We start from the raw sequence: 20,112 nt of genomic DNA on the forward strand, positions 1-20,112 counted from the left end.
AAGTGAGACAAATATTTAAATGGTATGAAAATAATAGTTATTATACCATTAGATATATTCTTACACACACACGTTTTTATATTTGAATGCTTTTATGGAATAATGCGCTTTACATCTTTTGAGCATCAGAATGGTGTGCAAATTGAGCGATGGAGATATACGGGCCATGCACTGCTCGCTACTTTACACAGCTGCAGATTGTTGCATAGTTGATAAAAAAATAAAAATAAAAAAAACACATGCATTAGCATTTCCATGCATTAGTGCATTCCTAAATCATTTTCATATTTGTACATCGACAACAAATCTATTAAAAAAAATTACTAATATTTGCAGTTTTACATCATCAGCTGAAGTGCAAAAACACACTGTGGATTTTCACTCATAAGTGACTCATTTTTGTAAACAAAAAATAAAGAATTAGTGTCATTTTCTCTTTGATTATAAATTATTGAAATGAAGTTTTCTGCTTTGTAATTAAACTCTTGGAACCAAAGTGATGCTTTTATTTTGGAAGCTAAAAGAAAACATAAAAAAGTTCTAAAACTAGGGGCCGTATGTACAGTATTTCATAATAAAGTGTGTACAGTACAACTCAGATTGTCAAAGAGCCTCCTCCTTCCATCACATACATATATGCTTAAATAGATTTCCTATTCCTACTACATCCTTAAGTATCAAAAGCGTTCATCTTAATGCACTACAGCTAATGGATTTTCTCTCTTCTTGTAATTATCCTGTGTTCTGACCAGCTCCAGCATGAACGCCGTTACAGACATCAGGTGAAGGCCAGCTAGCATGAAAGACAGGCGCTCGGATCCGCCACAAACACGTTTTTAAGTCAACAGTCAACGAACGCCATAAATTTAGGAAAAGAAACTAAATAAAGATATTTTTCCTATGACTGGTTGCAAGTAAAGTGACACGTGTACAGATATTAAAAGCATTCCTGTTAAGAAAAAAACTCAAAATTACCACATTTGATGCTGCAGCACTGAACTTAGAACTTAGAATTGCAAATCTATCAAATTTTTACTGAAAACCTAAAAAAAAGTGAAAATTAGGAAAAATTAGCACTATGTGTTAAAACATTCAAATTGGAAGTCATTAAAACTGCATTCATTCACCTGCTGTGAAGCACCGAAGAGCAAAACAGCAACACAATCCGATTTATTAATGCCAGAAAAACTACATTCTGTGAAGACATTTGATGAATAATGCTACTTTTGGTGGTTTTTCTACAAACCATCCGAGAGGAACGGTGATGCATCCCGATCTAATGTTTGAGTACTGCAGGAGTTTGCTCCTTCGGGGGTTAAGGTGGATCCAGCGGCTCAGATGAGATCAAGAGAGGTAGAAACCTCCTCCTCATCCTCTTCCTCCTATGAGGTACCACAGCTTTTTACAAACCGCTTCCTCCTTCAACAAGGGAGCATGTTTGGCCAATTTCAGCACCAGAAATTTGAAAAATGACATAATTTTGCAAATGTTTTACCTTAAAGAAATGTTTTCAAACCACTACAGGAGAACGACTAGACTGTTTGGACCTGATACTCATTGGAGAATACAAAAAAATACTTCCTTTCATTCAGTATCTGTACAGATAAATCTCTAATTTTGAAGTTTTTAGGGATTTTATTTCAAAATAGATCACATATTTTATTGGGGGTGCCCAACTTCGTTAAATATTTATCTAAAAAAGGCTTAAAAATATTCTAAAATCTCGCTTTGGTCCTGGGCCTTGATGTTATTTTTAATCATTAAAATAAATATTTGCTGCTTTAATTCTTCCATCGTTTAAGACTATTAGTGTTATCTATAATTATAGCTTTAAATGGAAAAACAATATTTTTCCCAATATATGGTGCTGACAGAAAAAAAACAAGAACATTAAACCATTTTTGTTGATCTTCTTTTAACATCCAAAAGGTTAAAATGATGTTTTGGTTCTTCAACTTATAAAAGCTGTTATTGATCGGGACTATTTAAATCTTCTATCGATGCTAACAAGCTCAGGGTTTGTGAATTTAAGCTTGAACGAGACGCGTTCCTGTCAAAAATGTGTAAAAATGAACGATAAAAAAAGCTTTCCATGCGGGAAAAACCATGTAAACGATCAAAACTGGCAGAAAACACTGAAAAGGGGCCGATTGAACTCTGAACCCAAATTCAAAGCCAGTGTACAAAACCATAAGATGAGTCGTGAACACGCCGGGTGTTCTGTGAAACTTAGGCACAAAAAAGTAGCTGCATTTTCTGAGGATTAGTTACCGATCATTGAGGCCTCGGTGTTGTTCGTGCAGGAGACTGCATGCCGGACGACAGCTTCCGGGAGGACGCCATCCTCTCCAGAGGCTTCTTCCCGCTGGAGGGAGACTTGCTAATGTCGCAAAGGGAAGACTTGGACTTTCCTACGTTGAGGAGCGTACGACTGAGAGAGCTCGGGGGCTTGAAAGGAGTCTCTTTTTTGGCGTCTCCTCCTTGAGCATCCGCCTCCCGGGTGGCTTCCTCCACCTCCTTGGCTTGTCCGTTCTGCTTGAGCGTTTTGTCGGAGCTCTTTTTGGTCAGCAGGGTGCTTTTTCCTAAATCAGCCGACCGGCGGCTTTCCCGCTGCCGAAGGGCGCTCTTGAAGAAGGACAAGCCCTTCTCTTCGGACTTGCTGCTGCGCTGCAGGTCTCGGGTGGAGACGCTGGGCGAGCGCAGGCTGGTGACGGACGAGCTGCTGCTGGAGCTCCGCACCGACCTCCGCTCGACCCGCCCCACGTCTCCGCTCCTGGAGAGGGAGGATCGGGTGGAGCAGCGGCTGCCGTCGACCAGGGGGCTGGTGTTCATGGAGTCTCTGCTGAAACTCCGTTCCACCAGGCGCTTCCGGCCGCCGGAGGAGGTTTTGTCGGCGACGCTCTGGTTCTTCTTGGCGGTTGGTGACGGAGAAGCGGAAGACTGCGGCGTGGAGCGGACACATGGCTTCGACGGTGGCGTCGGTTCTGCAGGCTGGGGGGACTCTTTCGTCTTTGAGGGCGTTCCGCTGGGGGTTGAGGTGTTTTTCTTTGCATTCACGGCCTTCTCCTTTGTGCTGCTCACCTTCTTGCCCTTCACAGGAGTACTGGAAGACGTCTCGGATGTGGAGCTCTTACTTGTAGCGCACAACCTCTTTCTGGAAGTTTTCTCTTGCTCCGCTTTGTTGGAAACCTTTGAGGAGCTTTCGGTCTTTAGCGTGAATCCTCCGATGCTACTCTTCCGTTTCTGCTCTTTGGGGGGAGCAGCTGGAGCGGGTGATATGTTTTGGTCAACAGCTGTGATCTCGTTGTTGTTTTCCGTCGCCTCGCTCTTCTTGTCCACTGGAGTCGGAGCTCGGCAGTACATCATATCCAAGAATCTTTTGTCTTGGCCGCTGAAGCTGCTCTCCATCGTGGATAGGGGGGTCCTGCTGCCGAAGTAGCGCTCGTGTCTGCTGTAGCTGCCGAAGCAGGACGTGGAAACCTTGTCGTCGCACGCCTCCCCGATCCTCTCCAGGGGCGGCGAGCACCGAGAGTCCAGGGAGAAGCGTGACGGGGAGTTGGATCTCATCTGCAGCTTGGCCGACAGGGACCACGACGGCTTCATCCCGCCGTCGCTGAAGGCTAACGGGCTCGCAACGGACGACCTGGAGGACAAGCTCTGCCGCTGGATGCTCCTCACGAAGGGCCGAACGGAGAATCCTCCTGAAGATCAACAAGAAAGTTCCATTCAGAAAAGAAGAGAAATTTTCCTCATAACTTTGAACTTTAAGTTTTAAGAAATGAGCATAAATGTGTTCTGAAGGTCATTATGCATCATCTTATGTTACTAACTCCATTAGCATCACATTACTGTATTTATGCATTTACGCATCACCAACCGCAAATTGAAAAACATTTTCCATGTCAGTGTAATGATCAGCATTAGAAGATATGTTTACAGCTTCTGGGGAAAAGTATGCAGCGAAATTCATTTACTAAAATCAAGCTTTGGCTGGTTTTTAATTATTTAGAAGCCAAAAACAAACCGATTTACTTCTACTAAAACAGACATTATACCCAAAAGTTTTAGAAAATCCCAAGTATTCTAGTTTTTTTTTTCATTTTGAGGTGGTAAAGTTAACAAAGGAACTTGAGGTGGGTTGTGAACTTTTTTGGAGTTAAAGGAAAAAGGTAAAAACCTGTGAAGCTGTATATTCCCAGGGAACATGAATAGATTATGAATTTAAAGATGTTTCTTTGTGATGAAGGTTGAAGTTTGCTGGAAAGTTTTGTTTTCCAACTATTTTTGATTAGCGTTCTCTCATTTATCTCAGTGTACAGGTGTTTTAAGGTTGTAAAACCCCTCACTACACACTTCTTACACTTTTTTTCTTTTGTTTAAACTCTTCAAGTTTAATCCGTCATAAAAAATAAGTCCAATATTCTAGAACAAACCAAAGATCTGATCATGATTGAGGATTTATAAAAGTGAATCATTCTGAAAAGGAGATATGACAGAGGAGATTGACTGACGATAGCCAATCAGGACGCGGAACACTGTAGAAATAAATAAATAATGCATAGAAAAAAAGTCTGAATCAGCCAGACAGCAAAAGGAAAACTTGTTTACAAAGAACAATATTGCACTGATGAAAGCTGTTGTGTTGTTTCAAAAATGTAAAGAAAAAGGGAACAAACCCTGAAAGACAGAGAGAGAATCTGAAGAAAACCTGTCGGGGTTTCTCTGACAGTAAAACGGTTTGTCCGACCTCAAGTCTGAATCAGAGGACGAGTTTCTGACAACTGAGTGATAGACGGAAAGAACAGGAAATAGAGGTACAGAAGACTGGAAGACTGGCTTCATCGCCCAGAATTTTATTATGTGGCCTATAATGTGTAAATATGGAAGGAAATTAACTGTCAAACATGGAGGAGAAAGTGGAATCATTGGAGGAAGGCAAATTCCTTCAAGGTGCAATTAAATAAATACACACAGATACAAAAATATCACAAAGTTGTTTTCCTATATGTAGATGTTGCTGTTAAGTTTAGGAAGTTTTGCTGCATGATGTTAGTCTAGAGTGTTAAATATATACTGGCCAAAAATTTGACTAAACTTGAGCATCAAATCTTTACAAAAAATAATAAATAAATCCAAGTTTCATTTCTACTCACCATCGTCTTCAATCCGTTCACCAGGAAACTCGCCCGACTCCGCCAGTGAAGCCAGAGAAGTGCGTCTGGATGAAGCTCCGGACGCCAAACTAGCAGGCCTGCTGCCGGGCAGCCTGTTGATCCAGTGATCACACAGGGAGGAGCTTGTCGAACCTGAGTGGACGTGACAGGTGGATCCAGACAAAAAGCCCCGTCAGTCCTGATCTACAAGCCAAAACAACAACACTTCCTCTCTGAAAGTCTCGCGGTTTGTTACTGACCAGCGACTGAACTGTTGGCAGACCAGGAGGGAATGGCACTTCTCCTCTGATAAAACAGGATGTAGGCGCCCTGCTGACACACTTCCTCGTCGGCGATGGGAGAAACTTCACTGTCATCGAAGCAGTACCACTGTCCGTCGATGGAATTTTTACAGTAAGCTGTGAACACAAAAAGCAATAAAAAAAATGGCTCAAATGATCAAAGCGACCATAGGAGTGCCGCGGCGCTCACCGGTGTAGTGGCCTCCGTGCATGTTGCCATGATGGTTGCACACAGCATACAGGTCGTACAGGTAGTCGTCGGGGTTCCTTCCCAGGCCGTAAGACCGTCTCCATGGAGACCAGTGGGAGGGCAAACTCCAGCTGCTTTGGCTTCTCTTGACCACATGCGGCGCCATGTCCATCTCCATCAGCGGGAATCGGACCATGTTCTGCATCTTTACCCTCCGGTCCCCCTCCTGCAGCAGAGACAGAAGATTAACTGCAACATTAGAATCATTTACCTGCATATGTTTTATTCATATAGTTTAATCATCTAACAGGAAAAGGTCAGAAAATGTAACCAAAAAACAAAAGAATGTCTTTGATATTTGACACGGATCGCCACCGAATTCTGATTTTAATTCAAATTTATTTAAAGGGCAATTTTATTGTGTATCCCCAATACACATACACATTATTCAAAAAGTAACCGGCAACAAAAGTTCATAAAATCAAACTAAGACATGAAGAAACTACATGAAAAGTTATCTAAAATTCAACTTAAAAGGTCATCAGGAGACACAGTAACATAATTAAGTGTCATCGTATCTCCTGAAGGCGTCATCAACAACTGTGTACACTTAAAAAAGTGTGGGACCCAGGACGGAGCCCTGTGGCACACCAGATGATGACATCTAAATATTTTCCTATGAGGAAACATTCAAACCAACTAAAGACCCTTTTGGTAATTCCAAACAAGCAGAAAAAATTGGAATTGTTTCACGACGGAGCTGAATTACCTGCCGGAAGCGCTTCAGGTGCAGGATGAGAACGTCCGGCAGCGTCCACAAGCTGAGCTTGATGCGGCCCTGCTGCAGCTGCTTGCAGTGCGGACAGCGCCAGGCGTCGTCTGGAGCCAGCTGGAAAACACATACCCCGAAGAGCAACTATAAAACACACACTGCTTGGGATCCAAAATGAACTCAGAATAAGAGCGTATGAGCGACGTCAAAAGTTGAACCGCATTTATTATAAATGCTTCAATAAATTGGAAGAAAAGAAACATGGCAACCCTTTTCTAAACAGAGTCTGAGTTCAACCGACAAAAACTCCAGCTTGAATCCATAAATAAAACCACACGCCACAAATGAGTGATTGAGTAAATTACGTGTTCTTCCTTGGTGTACAGCTGAAAGCACTGGGCCAAAGTGCAGGCCTGTGGTTGATGGTGCTGCTCTCGGTGCAAATACACGCTCTCTGCATCTGGAACGTACTCCTCCTCCGTGTGCCCAAAAAGACTGCGGGAAAACAAAAAAAGAAAAATCCTGTTCATGCAAGGTTCCTTTCATCGGAGGAGAGGCTTTTCCTGCAGCTTTAAGAGTTGACACGCCGTTTAACCTTTCACAGAAATGTGACGGCTGATTAAATGTGTAATGACAGGCAGCGCAGCAGCATTAGCTCGGCGCCTGAACAAACAAAGTACAAGAAAATCAAAGACTTTTTTTTTCATTTAAAGCCAACAAGTCAGATAGATTCAGAAGGTTTTTTGAGGGAAATCTTTTTTCCTGAGTTTGATTTTACACTTTAAAAACAGGAAGTAGTGAGGTAACACATGAACTTTTGAGTGAAGGTCAAATGTGGTTTGTTCAAAAGCTTCCTAATTATGTTTAGGTAGTTTCTTCAAGAACATTGGTTGATTGCCAAACTATTTTTGGCTTCTGTTACTGAAGTAAGACGCCAAAGACGTAACCTGAGATTTAACGTGAGACGAACAACTTCAGTTTGTGGTTTCTGTTGATTTTAAACCATTCTTTTGAGAAATAAATGAACTCTCGTCCTCAGAGAAGAAAAGGAATATCCTGTGGAGGAAGTTGAGGGAACCATTTTAAAATGAAGATTTTAGAAGAGATTAAAATATAATGAGCCTTTTTTTTTAACCAAACTGCAAAATTAAAGTGAGTGACAACTGTTTTTAAAACATAAGTCTGTGGTTTGATTCCACAGCAGGAAGGACTTTGAGCTTTTAGCAACATGCTCAAACTAGAACCATATCAGCTGCGTTTTGTGACAATAAAAGATGATCCGTTCATGATATGCAGACTTGGAGAATATCTATCCGTAAAAATAAGCGTGAAATACAAAGCACCGATCATGATAAGAATAAAATAAATATCCGATCCTGATCAAGTCTAAAAACAACATGATCAGAACCGACATCCTATTATCATTTTTCTACTCACTAGTCCTTGGTCTCTTTGTCCCATTCCACCACAATCTTCACATGTGGAGGTCCTCCTTGTCCACACGACTTGTAAGCTCTGCATAGAAAACAACAAAGCAAATTATAGAAGGAGGAGCTTCTTCTGGTCAAATTTGATCACTTCACAACCAAAAAAATAATAATTTTCTACTTCCTATTTTGTAAGACACAGTCTTACAACTAATGTATACTAAAGAATGAGAGGACAAAACAAGAGGGTTTGAAACATCCTGAGAGATATCAGAACGAGTTAAACCGGCGTTTTGACAAACAATTAAAATCCTGTTAAAGCAGGTCCTCGTGTAAGTGTGTGAGCCGAATTCAGATTAAAAAAACACCTCCTGATGTGGTTGAGCTCCACTGGTTTGACAAAAATCAAGCTGCTCCTGTGTTCCTTTGGAAACTAGGACTTCACCACACTTTCACACGTTAAAATGTGGACCGAAGCTACGGTTTAACCGTGAATAGATAAATAAATGTTGGACAACTTCATGAAAATTTGTGAAAAGTTTTTACCTCTATGAGCCCAAAATTCATTTGTTTGTATTTTTTTTATTATAATGACTCAATTATGATCATTCTCTGTTATTTTAACTTTTATTTTACTTGTTTCAGGAAGTACAATAATCTGATTACCGACACAAAAGATTTCTTATTTCAAAATAAAAGTCTCTAAAGTGAACATAGAGAATACTTTAAAACTACTGTCAATATTTAAACTGAGAGACGCCCGAGATCACAAATGATCCATCACCGAACATCAGGACTGACCTCTCCACGGTTGGATGACACAGAGGTCGCTCATCCTGGGGAAGGAGGTAAGTGATGCCAACAACACCGACCACCCGAAGACTGAAAGGTCCAACCTGGTACAAATTCAAAGTTAAAGCATCCAAATGAATAATATCAAACTGGACATTTATTTACTAAACAAATTTCTACCTGAATATAAACTCCAGGTCTCAAAAGATGACGCATTTTCTCCAGGATCTCTTTCTGCAGAGCGTCCCACGTCACAGTACGCTCCATGTAAAGCACAAAGGGGAGGCCGAACCTAAAAAACATCAATGCAAACTTTCTATTAACCATTTAAAAAAAGTCAACAACCTGCTTCATTGTTTATTACACAACAGAAACGTAGATTTGTTCACAACAACTGTTAGAAAGTGAGCACCTCTTGGCTTGGTGGCCAGTGCACGCCCTGTTGCACACCAAAAGGATGATTCTTTCAGGGCCCAGGTTTTTATTGGGCGATCCGCTCACAGGAGTCATGGCGCCCTGCATGAACGACGGAGTCCTGCTGATTTCTCCGCCGTACTTTAAGTTGTTGTGATTCAGGTTTGCCAGAAGGCTTCCTGGAACAAAAGAAAAACACACATCAATGACTACCAAAAAATTACTAAAAAGTGTTTAACCCTCTGGTACTTAGAGACTAAAATTCAGTTTTTGTCTACTTTTGAATTTATCTCTGTATTTTGAATGTGACGCTACCTTTATTTTGACATTTTTCCACGTTATATTCAAATACTAGACATAGAATCATAAAAACCTGAAAATTCCGTCTAAAAAAATGTTGCTGTAGAGGCCACAAAAATGTTTAATGAACTGTTTTTACAACATAAAATGAAAGTTTTAGGTATAATTTCACAAAAACAACAAGATTTAATTTTGTCAACAAACTAATCAACATGTTTTTGAATGAAAATACCAAAAAAAAAAATCCAGACGGAATTCACAGATTCCTTTGGGCCACATATGAGCAGTTTCTGTAGATGGAGGAACAACACAGACCTCACAGGTCAACGATGTGACCTTTTTTATGTTGTTATACAGACAGTGATTATGACTGAGTCTGCCGGTGCTTCAGCTTCCAGGCAGACCAAAAACAAGAAGAATTTATCTCCTAAAACCACTGCTTTCTATTTGACTTTTCTTCTTTTTTTTGCTGCTTTTCTTCTTTTTTTTCTCATACATTTTCTTTATTGCGTTTGTGAAAAATAATTTAAAAAGGTTTTTGGGAAAAGTTTGGAATTCAGGTCGGCTCACAGGTGAAGCAGAACTGCTCGCCTCTCGTGACGCGGCAGGCGGATCTTTCGCGGAAACGATACCGGTGGTCGTTGTTGCAGAAGCTCACGTCGGATAATAAAATATTGATCGATTTCCTCCTTGTTGAAGTTCGTCTTCCGCCTTGAAGATCACTTTTGTCCCCAAAATACAAATAAATGTCATATTCTATTGTTAATTCCATGATATATCAAATACAGAATCGAAAAAAATAGTTTTAGATGGAGTTTTATCATGCTGATCTCACAGCTGCACAGCAGGACGCCTCAGGGTGTCTGTCACTTCCAGAGGGTTCAATTTTGTTGTTTTGTCGAGTGTAAAGTGGGAGTTACCCCGCTTTGTGCGAATGTTTTCCAGTCGGAAGGTCTCCGGAGTCTCAAAGGCAAAGATGGAATCGCTTTCTTGAATGATGTCCAGATCGTCGTCGTCGTCGCAAAACGAGCGATGAAAGCCGTCGTAGTACATTTCAGTCAGAACAAACTGAGCAAAAAACACACAAAAAATAAAGATTCAGTTAGTAAAACAGCCTAAAAATCCTCTTTTGTTGTCATTTGCAATGACTCTAAAGCTAATATTGTTCCACAGGAAGAACGTGTCTAGTTTCCCATCTGCGGGCTGAATTGTTTTTTTGTTTTCTAAACGTGCTGACACTCTGAGGCTGCAGTCTCACTGTGTCAGACCCTGATAAGAGACAGGAATAGCACCTGGTCCATGGGGATCTTGGTCTCACGTGACACGGCATCTCTGAGGCGGTAGACTGTACTTTTCAGAGGAACAGCAACTCCAATCCGCATGCAGTGGGAGTACTTTCCCTGGTACACCACCGTCACATAGAGCGGCCTAGAAAGAAAGGAAGATAACACAGTTTTGATATCTACCGAGTATCTTTTTACTAATATGGCTACGGAAAAATGATACAGATTTATATAAACTCCTAAATTCCAGAGCAAACGCAGGAGAAACTCACCGAGTGTGGGGCAGCGGGATCGGCAAGGAGATGCACAGGAAGGGATCGAACGTGTTGCTCTGCTTTTGACAATGAGGGCAGGTGAGAGACGACCTGCGGGGAAAATATAAACCATTTCAATAGAACTGACAGATGGAATTACACGCGTTTTCACACTTTAGGAGCAGAAAACCGACCTGTACTGTGCCTGAAAGAGTTCTTGGACAAAAGAGCCGGCAGACAGGGGAGGAGACGGCCCCTCCATGCTTTGGTCATCTTCTTCGATGGGGGGCTGAGGAACAGAATCAGCTTTTATTTATCTCATTTGTACATCAAAGAACAGAAAAAGTCACCACATTAGTGCATACATTTTTTTCTCTTTTTACTGTATTTTTATGCAAGATTCTCTAATTTTATTCATAAATGTTTCATCTCTGTTCAGTTATGTGGAAACTTGGATTTCAACAGATCAATATGCAATGAAACTGAAAAACTAAACTGAATCGTAAACTTGTGAATCATAATTGATTTGTTAGAAGGTACCATTATTAGACAATTAGGACAATTTGGCCTTAATTTAATGAGCTGGACTTAATTGGAATTGACTATCCGCTGTGTTTAATGATGATTTTGTGTAAAGCCTTAAGGCTTTCCAAAATGGAAAAAGGATTTCCATGAACTAAACTGAGTATTTTGGTTGGTTATCATGGTGGTTGAAGTGTTATGAAGGAATTTTACAACATTTTCAGAGGCATTTGACTAAAAACTTTTCTTTCAGTTGTCAGAAAAAAGTATGGAATTTTGAAAATTAAAATAAAAATACTTCGAAAATATTAATAAATATTATAACTTGCATTACTTGTCCAGTACTTTAATGGCTGAATAATTAATTTTGTATTCATAAAAGCTACAGACTTTCGATTTTCTAAAAAACAATTTTCAAAAAGTGATTAAAGTAAATGAAGACAAAAGAAGCTGAAAGCTTCAGTGGCTGGCTAGCCTCTTAAGGCTCATGTTAAATCAGTAAAAGTACGAGTTAAGATTTCTGATATGGCTTTAAAAAAAATGCATGCAGCAAGAAAACAGAGTTGGTTCCAGCTCAGAACCCTGAGGAACACCATAAATAATTATGCCATTTTGTTTTTTCTTTTTTTAACTTTAATAGGTATTCTTCATTCATCTTCTTTGCCGCTTTGTCACTCATAAAAAGGTTACTTAATTTATTAAATAGGTGAATTGATTTATTTTAAAAAGCTGACAAATCGTATTTTTGGTTAAAAAAAAAGGCCTAAAATAAAATCTATAGATGTACACATTGCTATTGGTCCTACTAAATAGGAATCGTTTTATTAAACCTGGGTTTATGACAAAACACGCTTCTATTGGTTATTCTGTTGCTCAGGAAATCATGGTTCAGCAAATATTGTGAAACTACGTTGAAAAAAGTAATATATGTTTGAGATATGAACGTTTAAAGTTGCCCTCCAATCAACTTTTCATCTATATCATCTATTTTTAATTATTAATAGGCTTTTAAGGCAAAATCCCCAAAAAACTGTCATTTTTTCTGAAATAAAAAAATAAAACCCAACAATGGCGACCATAAAAAAAAAAATGCAGAGTAGTTTTTGAGCTATCCAGGGTACAGTTCTGAGCCCGAACCCAGCTTGGATGAGCAAGAATAGAATTGTCTGGAAGTGGATGCATCGGAATGGAGCGGAGCAGGGAGCTTGTGTCTTGCCAATTGTAGTTTGTACAGAACAGCTACAAGCTTTTTCAAACGGCTCCTGATTCATATCTATTTAAATATCCAGAAATGAAGTTTAAATCATATTTTTCTTTATATACGTCTTCCATCATGAGAAAAATCCCACAAGAACATGTTGAAAACACCAAAAACACAACTTTGATTGGAGTTGGTCTTTGAGCGAAGCATATTTCCTTTGCGTTCTATGATAATTTACAATAAATCAACTTCAATGCGCCAAAACAAAGAGTAAAACAACAGTCTAAGCCTGTATAGTTTGGGGCGGAGGTAGACCTTGGATCAGAAAGTCTCAGGTTAGATTCCTGCATGTGTCAAAAGTGTCCTTGAGCAATAAACTGAACCCCCACATAGATCCTGGGGGTCTAGTCGGTGGACTGCATGGCAGCTCTGCCCCCATCAGCATGTAAATGTGAGCGCTTTGGGCCTTAATAATAATAGAGAAGTCTTTCAATTTACCTTCATAGCAGGCCTACTGATGGGATTCCCAGAGTTCAGATCTTCGTGTACTCTGTCCAGCAGCCACAGTAAAAACTCCTGGGCGTCGTGTTGGGAATTTCCTTTGAACTGAGTGGCATTTTTGGAGACAGCATTCTGCAACATCAAGAGCAAAACAACACGTTGACTAGGGGTGCCACGATTAGTCGACTAATCGACTATTAAAATAGTCGACAACTAATTTAATAGTCGATTAGTCGTTACTTTATATTATATGGAGTCAAGATGTAGTAAACTTAAAAGTTATAATGGAATTATGCTAGCTTTTTGGATCATTTTGGTATGTATTTAGGCTACTATGGAATTTTGCTAATATTTAAAGCTACATGCTAGGTATTTTGGCTAATTTCTGATATTTTTTTCAGTATTTTAGGCTAATTTGGAGTTTAGCTAATACTACAGCTGCATGCAAGCTGTTTTGGCTTTCTCTTGGGCTTTTTTTTGTTGTTTAGGCTGTTATGTAATTTAGCTAATATTTCAACTACATGCTAGCTGTTTAGGGGAACTTGGGCTTCTTAAGTCAAGCTTTTAGAGTTTAGCTAATATTTCAGCTACATGCTAGCTATTTTGGCTAATTTAGGATTTTTTAGGCTAATTTAGAGTTTAACTAATATTTCAGCTACATGCTAGCTATTTTGGCTAATTTAGGATTTTTTAGGCTAATTTAGAGTTTAGCTAAAATTTCAGCTGCATTCTAGCTATTTTGGCTAATTTAGAATTTTTAGGCTAATTTAGAGTTTAGCTAATATTTCAGTTACATGCTAGCTGTTTTGGCTAATTTAATTTTTTTTCTGTTTTTTAGGTTAATTTGGAGTTTAGCTAATATTTCAGCTGTATGCTAACTGTTTTGGCTAACGTTGCCCCCGCCCCCAGTCTTTTAGGTTGTTTTGGAATTTAGCTAATATTTCAGCTGGCTATCAGCTTCAGCATTTTCAGCTATTAGCTTCAACAATTTCAGCTATCTACTTCAGCGTTTTAGGCTATCTATTTCAGCATATTAAGCTATGTCACCAGCCAACAGCGTTCATAATAGTGTAGCGACTGACTGACGTTGTTGGGGCTCTGTTATATGTGTTAATGTGTTCTGTGTTACATCGTTGCTCCAGTGTGATTGGATATGTGTGAGAGTGGGCGGAGGAGCAGGGAATATAAGGGGGGTCGCGGGTGCATGAGAGGGGGATGAACGAGGGCTGAGCGAATGAGAATTATTGTCGTTTATGCTGTATTCGGCGTGGTTACGGCCGACAGTAACCGTTAAGAGTCATTAAAAGCTTCACGGTTGGAAACGGTCGCCTCCGCTTCGTCATTGCGTCCAGCAGGACGCTACAATAGCATTATCGCAAGTAATGCTATATGTCTAGCAGTTTGTTAAAAGCTAATGATGTGTGTTTTATATCTGCTTTGTGCATGACCCGATTAGTCGACTAATCGGAAAAATTATCGATGATAAGTCAACTATTAAAATAATCGTCTGTGGCAGCACTGATGTTGACCAACCAATTTAAGCAAAAGTACTCTAGAAAACTTTAACGATCACCTTGTAAACACACATTTGAATTACCTTGAAGTCCCTGCTGTGCTGTGGGGTGTACTCAAACGTCCAGAGAGCCCGAACCAGTCCGGACAGCTGCTCTGTCACTTCCCCCTTTCCCAGAGGACCCTTCCTCTGCAGATGCACGCCGTTGGTCTTTGGTTTGTTCTCGTCCAGCTCCTCTCCTCGATAGTGCTCCAGAACCAGGTACTCAGCAAAGAGTTCGGTGTTGCTGAGGCACTGCAGGATGGCGTTCATGAAGCAGGTGTTGCCGTGGTTCTTCAGCCCCGACACTCCGGGAACCCTCTCCCCGAACAACAACCCTCCAAGGTCGCCGTCCTCCACCCGGACGTCCTTGTTTCCGGATTTGAAGGCGGAAAACCCGCCGTCATCCTTGTCATCCTCGGACTGGACTTCGGAACCAAAGTGCGACAAAGCGGTCAGCGTCCGCAGCACTTTGCTCATGAAACTGCCCACGGAGCGAACCGAGCCTCGCCTGAACAGCTTCTTGCCAAAGCCCGACTTCTTGTCCTTCGTGGCGGCTTTGCAAGACATGATTTCCATTTCACTCAAACAGATGTCCTTTACTGGAGGAAAGTCGTCGGGCTGCCTGCTGCTCCATCTCCAATCCTACACAACAACCTGGTATCAAATTCTCTAGGAGCAGCATGTTAGCTAACCCTACCAGCATTTTCCCTTTTTTACTTTCCAAACATATCTGAAACTATTATAACGCTTCATACGCGCACAATAATCGGATGTTTTGAAGTTACCTCGTTTTTTCTGCTCCCTGCCTCGCAGAAGCCAACCAACAGCAATTTAGCTGTTTTGGAGGAAAAACAGCAGCGTTAGCTTATTTGCACAAATTAGCGCTAGCTCCAAAAACAACCACAGCAAAAGCGGTGGTGACAGCTTCTCTCGGTCGAAATGATGCGATTTAATAAAAACGAATTTACCGCCATGGTGGGCAGAAAACGACCCTTAAGGTGACCAGCGCATTTCATTTATTTTACCTCACATTTTTAGCAGATTTAGAGGCACATTCTGGCTAGAAAGAAGCAAGCTTTCCGTCTTCTTCTGTTTCGAGTGAAGAAAATGCATTTCAGTTTGCAGCCACTTTACTGCCCCCTACTGGACGGGACTGGAATACAAACAACAGTTGCATAATATTTTCTCTTTTGAAACTTCTATTTTTCTGTTATTTAAAATACAAATATTATACGTTATTAATAATATTACTTCGAATCATTAAAAGTAAATGTAAAGTAAGGTTTATATATATATTTCCTGACATTACACTACCTACCACTAGATTTGCTGCATGTGACACAGGAAGTCTTTTATTTTGAAAGGAAGTCTTGTGAACCTCTATTAAAAGTTATAAACTGTTTCATATTTGTGGGAAAAAAATCAAATTTTTCTTACAGTTTGTTTTATCTATGCCAGAAAATAATACCGTATTTATATTTCTCATAAAAATAGCAATAACATAAATTCAAAGTCTTATTTTTCCAACAGATATGTGGCTACTTATGGGTTGTATCGCCAACCACAAATTATGAAATCGTTAAAATGAATTGTTGTACCTCTTATAATTACAAGATATTTAATTGTCTAAATGAGCTTAAACCTGCTACTTTGTTCATTTGACTTGTTATGTGTTGTGTAATTAATTACTATAGCAATTTCCCCCACACACAAATGTGAGGATAAAGATGATAACTAGGTGGGGTTCTTTGACATTTATTTTGCAGTAATCTGTTACTTAAGGCTTTGTCGCTTCTTTTTTGATGTTTTAAATCTTCCTTTCTCTGTTTTCTCCTTTGGGTGAACTAAAACTTGTCTGTGATTGAAATGAGGTTCAGTGTCTGTGATGTGTTTCTTAATTACCTTTTGTTCCCCAGATGAATTAAATTGAATTTTTTGAAGCTATTCTTTAATTTTATTGTTTTTTTGTAGTTTTTTTCTTTTATGTTACACCTGTTGCTTTCCTTTATTCACGAATCCTGGCAGAATTCCAGTGTGTGTTGGATCTGTCCGTCCTTCCGCCTGTCTTTCTTGTCTGTAATGATTATGGTCAGTGTTCTGACATCTGACAGATGTGTATCATGGAGTATTCTACTGACCGTGGCAGGTACTGTTACTACTATTTTTATGCTTCTATCCTCTTATGCAAAGACTTTTGTGTTTTCTGTTTGTTGAACTGTATGATTTCTGCACCTTCTAGAGTGTTTAGATAATGTGAGTGTTCAAATATCTTTTCCAAAATAAATCTGCAGTGTTTCGGGGCTGTTCTGATTCCAGATCTTATTATAATTACAAAAATAAAACAAATGATTGAGCAAACTCTGCAAAAACTTTAAACATATTTTTTACTGAAATGTGGTAAATTAAACATTAATTTTACCAATAATTTTACCAATTTTCCACCTGACTTTCTGTTATTTTAGCATAGAATAAAATAAAACTTTATTGAAACAACAAAGGGGGAACTACTAAAAAATGAACTAAAATCGCTCTTTTTTTTAGCAAATATTTGAAGTTTATTCTATTTTGCTTATACAAAAACATTAAATTAACAAACAGGAAAGCTGTAAATAATAATTTGGGCTTAATTGTGATTCTCTTAGTTCTTGTCTCAGCCTGAAGGAGGCACACCAGTCATGGAAAAGAGGACCGCTGGTGCAGCCAGAACATAAACGTGTAATAATAATATTAATCCAAAATGTTAGAGCGTGGGGATGAGTACATTTTCACACCTCTGAGACAACATAAGCCAACCAGATGGTCCCCTACCCACCCCAAATATTTTATCACACGGTGTTTTTCAGTTCAAAGAGGGCGCTTAGCATTTGTTTAGCACATCTGGGCATGCCACTTCATCTTAATTAGAACACATTTTAACATGCTTTTGTGGCGGTGGAACATTTGCAAAAATTCTAATTTATCTGGCAGGAAGTGCAGGGTGTGATTTTTTTTTTTTTTTGTCATTTGAAAGACTTTCAAACAATTTGCAAAAAGGAAGTATCTATTCAAACAATTCCTGCCCAAAAATGACGGAGAAAAAAATAAACCCTGAGATAAGTTTACAATTAGGTGTCAAACAATGTCAAATTGAGAATGTTTTTGCTCATTTTAACTCTTAATTTTTGTGTCTTAAGCTTTCGTCAGAATCAAATTGCTTTTTAAATGGAATTTAAGACGCAGCACATTTTTTTGTTATTATTTAAATGATTTCTGATCTACAGAGGATGTTATTTTTGAGTATTAATCTTATTAGAATCTGCTTTATCTGACTAATAAATAGAGAATTCTCTCTGATCAAACAGCGTAAAGCTGCATAGCATCATAACCTGACAGCTTAACCTGTTGATTCCCATGGTAACTAGATTTAATTAACTGTTTTTAATTTTTATAGAAGGTTTTATTGGATTTTTCATTATTTTTTCTTTAGTTTTTGTTACTCATCTGATGTTTTTTTTTTTTTTTTCCAAACAACCTTGTGATTGATGTAAAACCTGAGATTAATGTTTCGTAATTCACCTATTCGTGTACAATTTTTTTGAAAAAAACCTACACAACTGGCAGTAACGTAAACACGCTGTTCCATCACATCTTGTAAAAAGCCATTTCTGGGTTTGTCAGTGTGATGGCCAGACCCTTCACTTGCTGTTTGACATCAACACTTCAAGCAGTTGGAACCAGCTGGGGAAGTTCTCTAATGATGTGTCCATGGAAACAAGGCAACTGGTCACACATGTTCTCTCACTCCACACAGGAAAAGCCCCCTGCTTGAGATGTTACAGTAATAGAAAAGCATGTCAGAACCACAGAGCAGTAGTTCTGCTTTTTATTGTGTTGCATTTCAGATTCCTCAAATTTTTCACAGACCCTCATGAGCACGCCATGTAAATAAATATGACAATAAAGTCGACAAAGTGTTGAAGAAAAGAGCTTATATGCAAAAATCGTCAGGTTTTATATTTTAAATGCAAAGAGTTACTAAAACATTTTAGATATGTCATAATTAATGAATTTTGTTAATTAAAATGAATAAATCCCTTGTAGAGGCTTTTAAAGTGACTATAGTACTTTAATAAGGTTAGAAAATGATAAATAACTTCATTAAATATCAACCTCGTAGTAGTTTATGAGATGATGCATGGACCTTCTGTCATAGTGGTCATGTGTGAAATAATTTCTACCTTCCCTGGAGGCATTTAATTAATGTTCATGTGCCTATTTAAATGAATTGTGCACACACACCCCCCGTCATTTACCATTTACAGCTTAATCAAGAGACAGAGGAGGGTGGGGGGAAATCTGGGTTATTTTCTTTAAGGTAGAACCTTCAACTAATTGGCAAAAATAAAATATTCAGCAAAACTAAATATTCAGTCACAAGTAAAAAAAAAAATTTTAAAAAAATAAATAATTCAGCTACTAATCGTGTTCAGCATCACCCAGAGCATGTCTGTAATTATTTAGCAGAATTCTGGGGCATCACTTGAAGTTTGTTTAATTCGTGCATATTGAATTTTGCTGCACATCTGCAATCAATTCTGAAATTGAAACAGATCATGCATTTATTAGTCTTTATTTAGTTGCATTGAAAGCCAAAAGTTCTGATTTCCCTCTAATAAGTCGTGCTTTAATAGAACGATGGTGTCAAGAGCTTTTGAGCTAATTAAGGAAAAAAAGGAAGGAAAAAAGAAAAAGAAGAGGAACGGGGGGAAAATAAGCTCATTTTGATTGACAGGTGAACTTGCTCTCTCCCACCTCTATGAGGATTTTTCTCGGCGACATCCCTCAGCAACAGTCAAACGATGCCTTCAGGTGCAGCTCGTTTATTCTAGACTTTTCATTTAGTGGTTTATGTAGTAAAAAAAACAACCTATTAGCGTATTTTAAGCGGTTTGTGGTCACTTTGAAATTCAATAAGAAAAAAGATATGAATAATTATTTTTTTATATACTAGAGCGTTTAAAATACTACTTATCTTGTGAAAAAATGTGAGGTAATCAATAAAATACAACGCTAATTTGTCATTTAAGCTAACAATGAATATAAAACCAACATAACTTAACTAAATAAACTTCAAATTCAAAACTAAACATTAGTTTGCTTAATTGGTAACACATTATAAGCATTTTAAGTCGAATATATAAGTGTTGAGTTTTCCTCCAATCGCTCGCTCCTCGTGTAGTTGACATATTTCCGACGGGGACCGAGGCACGTGAAGTATCCCAGCACTTCCTATGGCCATATTTGGGTAAGCATCGGGAGCGTGAGCCCAGGAAAGCAATTCGAGGGGCTAAAATGAGCTTTTGTCTGTGGTCCATGTCTAGAAAAAGATCCAAACGTTGTTTTTTCATAAGTTGACTGCGCCACGAGCACAGCAAGAAGCGCCACGCGGCTGCTCGGATCACAGCTT

General features: G+C 39.0%; 1 protein-coding gene and 1 long non-coding RNA gene across 2 annotated transcripts; one reads left to right on the forward strand and one right to left on the reverse strand.

The window, feature by feature from the left end:
• Positions 1-6: 6 nt before the first annotated feature.
• On the reverse strand, positions 7-13,243 carry usp31 (ubiquitin specific peptidase 31; the record flags this gene model as incomplete). The annotated part of the gene is given in 15 exon segments (XM_024272248.1): positions 7-3,701; positions 5,154-5,306; positions 5,414-5,572; positions 5,646-5,871; positions 6,415-6,534; positions 6,783-6,912; positions 7,855-7,932; positions 8,646-8,740; positions 8,817-8,928; positions 9,049-9,229; positions 10,271-10,418; positions 10,643-10,778; positions 10,906-10,998; positions 11,082-11,176; positions 13,109-13,243. Coding segments are annotated over 15 exon segments (3,288 nt in total), but the record flags the coding sequence as incomplete, so codon positions are not given.
• LOC118599047 lies at positions 4,673-6,067 on the forward strand. The gene is made up of 2 exons (XR_004948323.1): positions 4,673-4,814; positions 5,178-6,067. It is a non-coding gene; the product is annotated as an uncharacterized LOC118599047 (long non-coding RNA).
• Positions 13,244-20,112: the final 6,869 nt, after the last annotated feature.

This window comes from Oryzias melastigma, linkage group LG8 (genome assembly GCF_002922805.2).
Source record: "Oryzias melastigma strain HK-1 linkage group LG8, ASM292280v2, whole genome shotgun sequence".
Taxonomy (NCBI): Eukaryota; Metazoa; Chordata; class Actinopteri; order Beloniformes; family Adrianichthyidae; genus Oryzias; species Oryzias melastigma.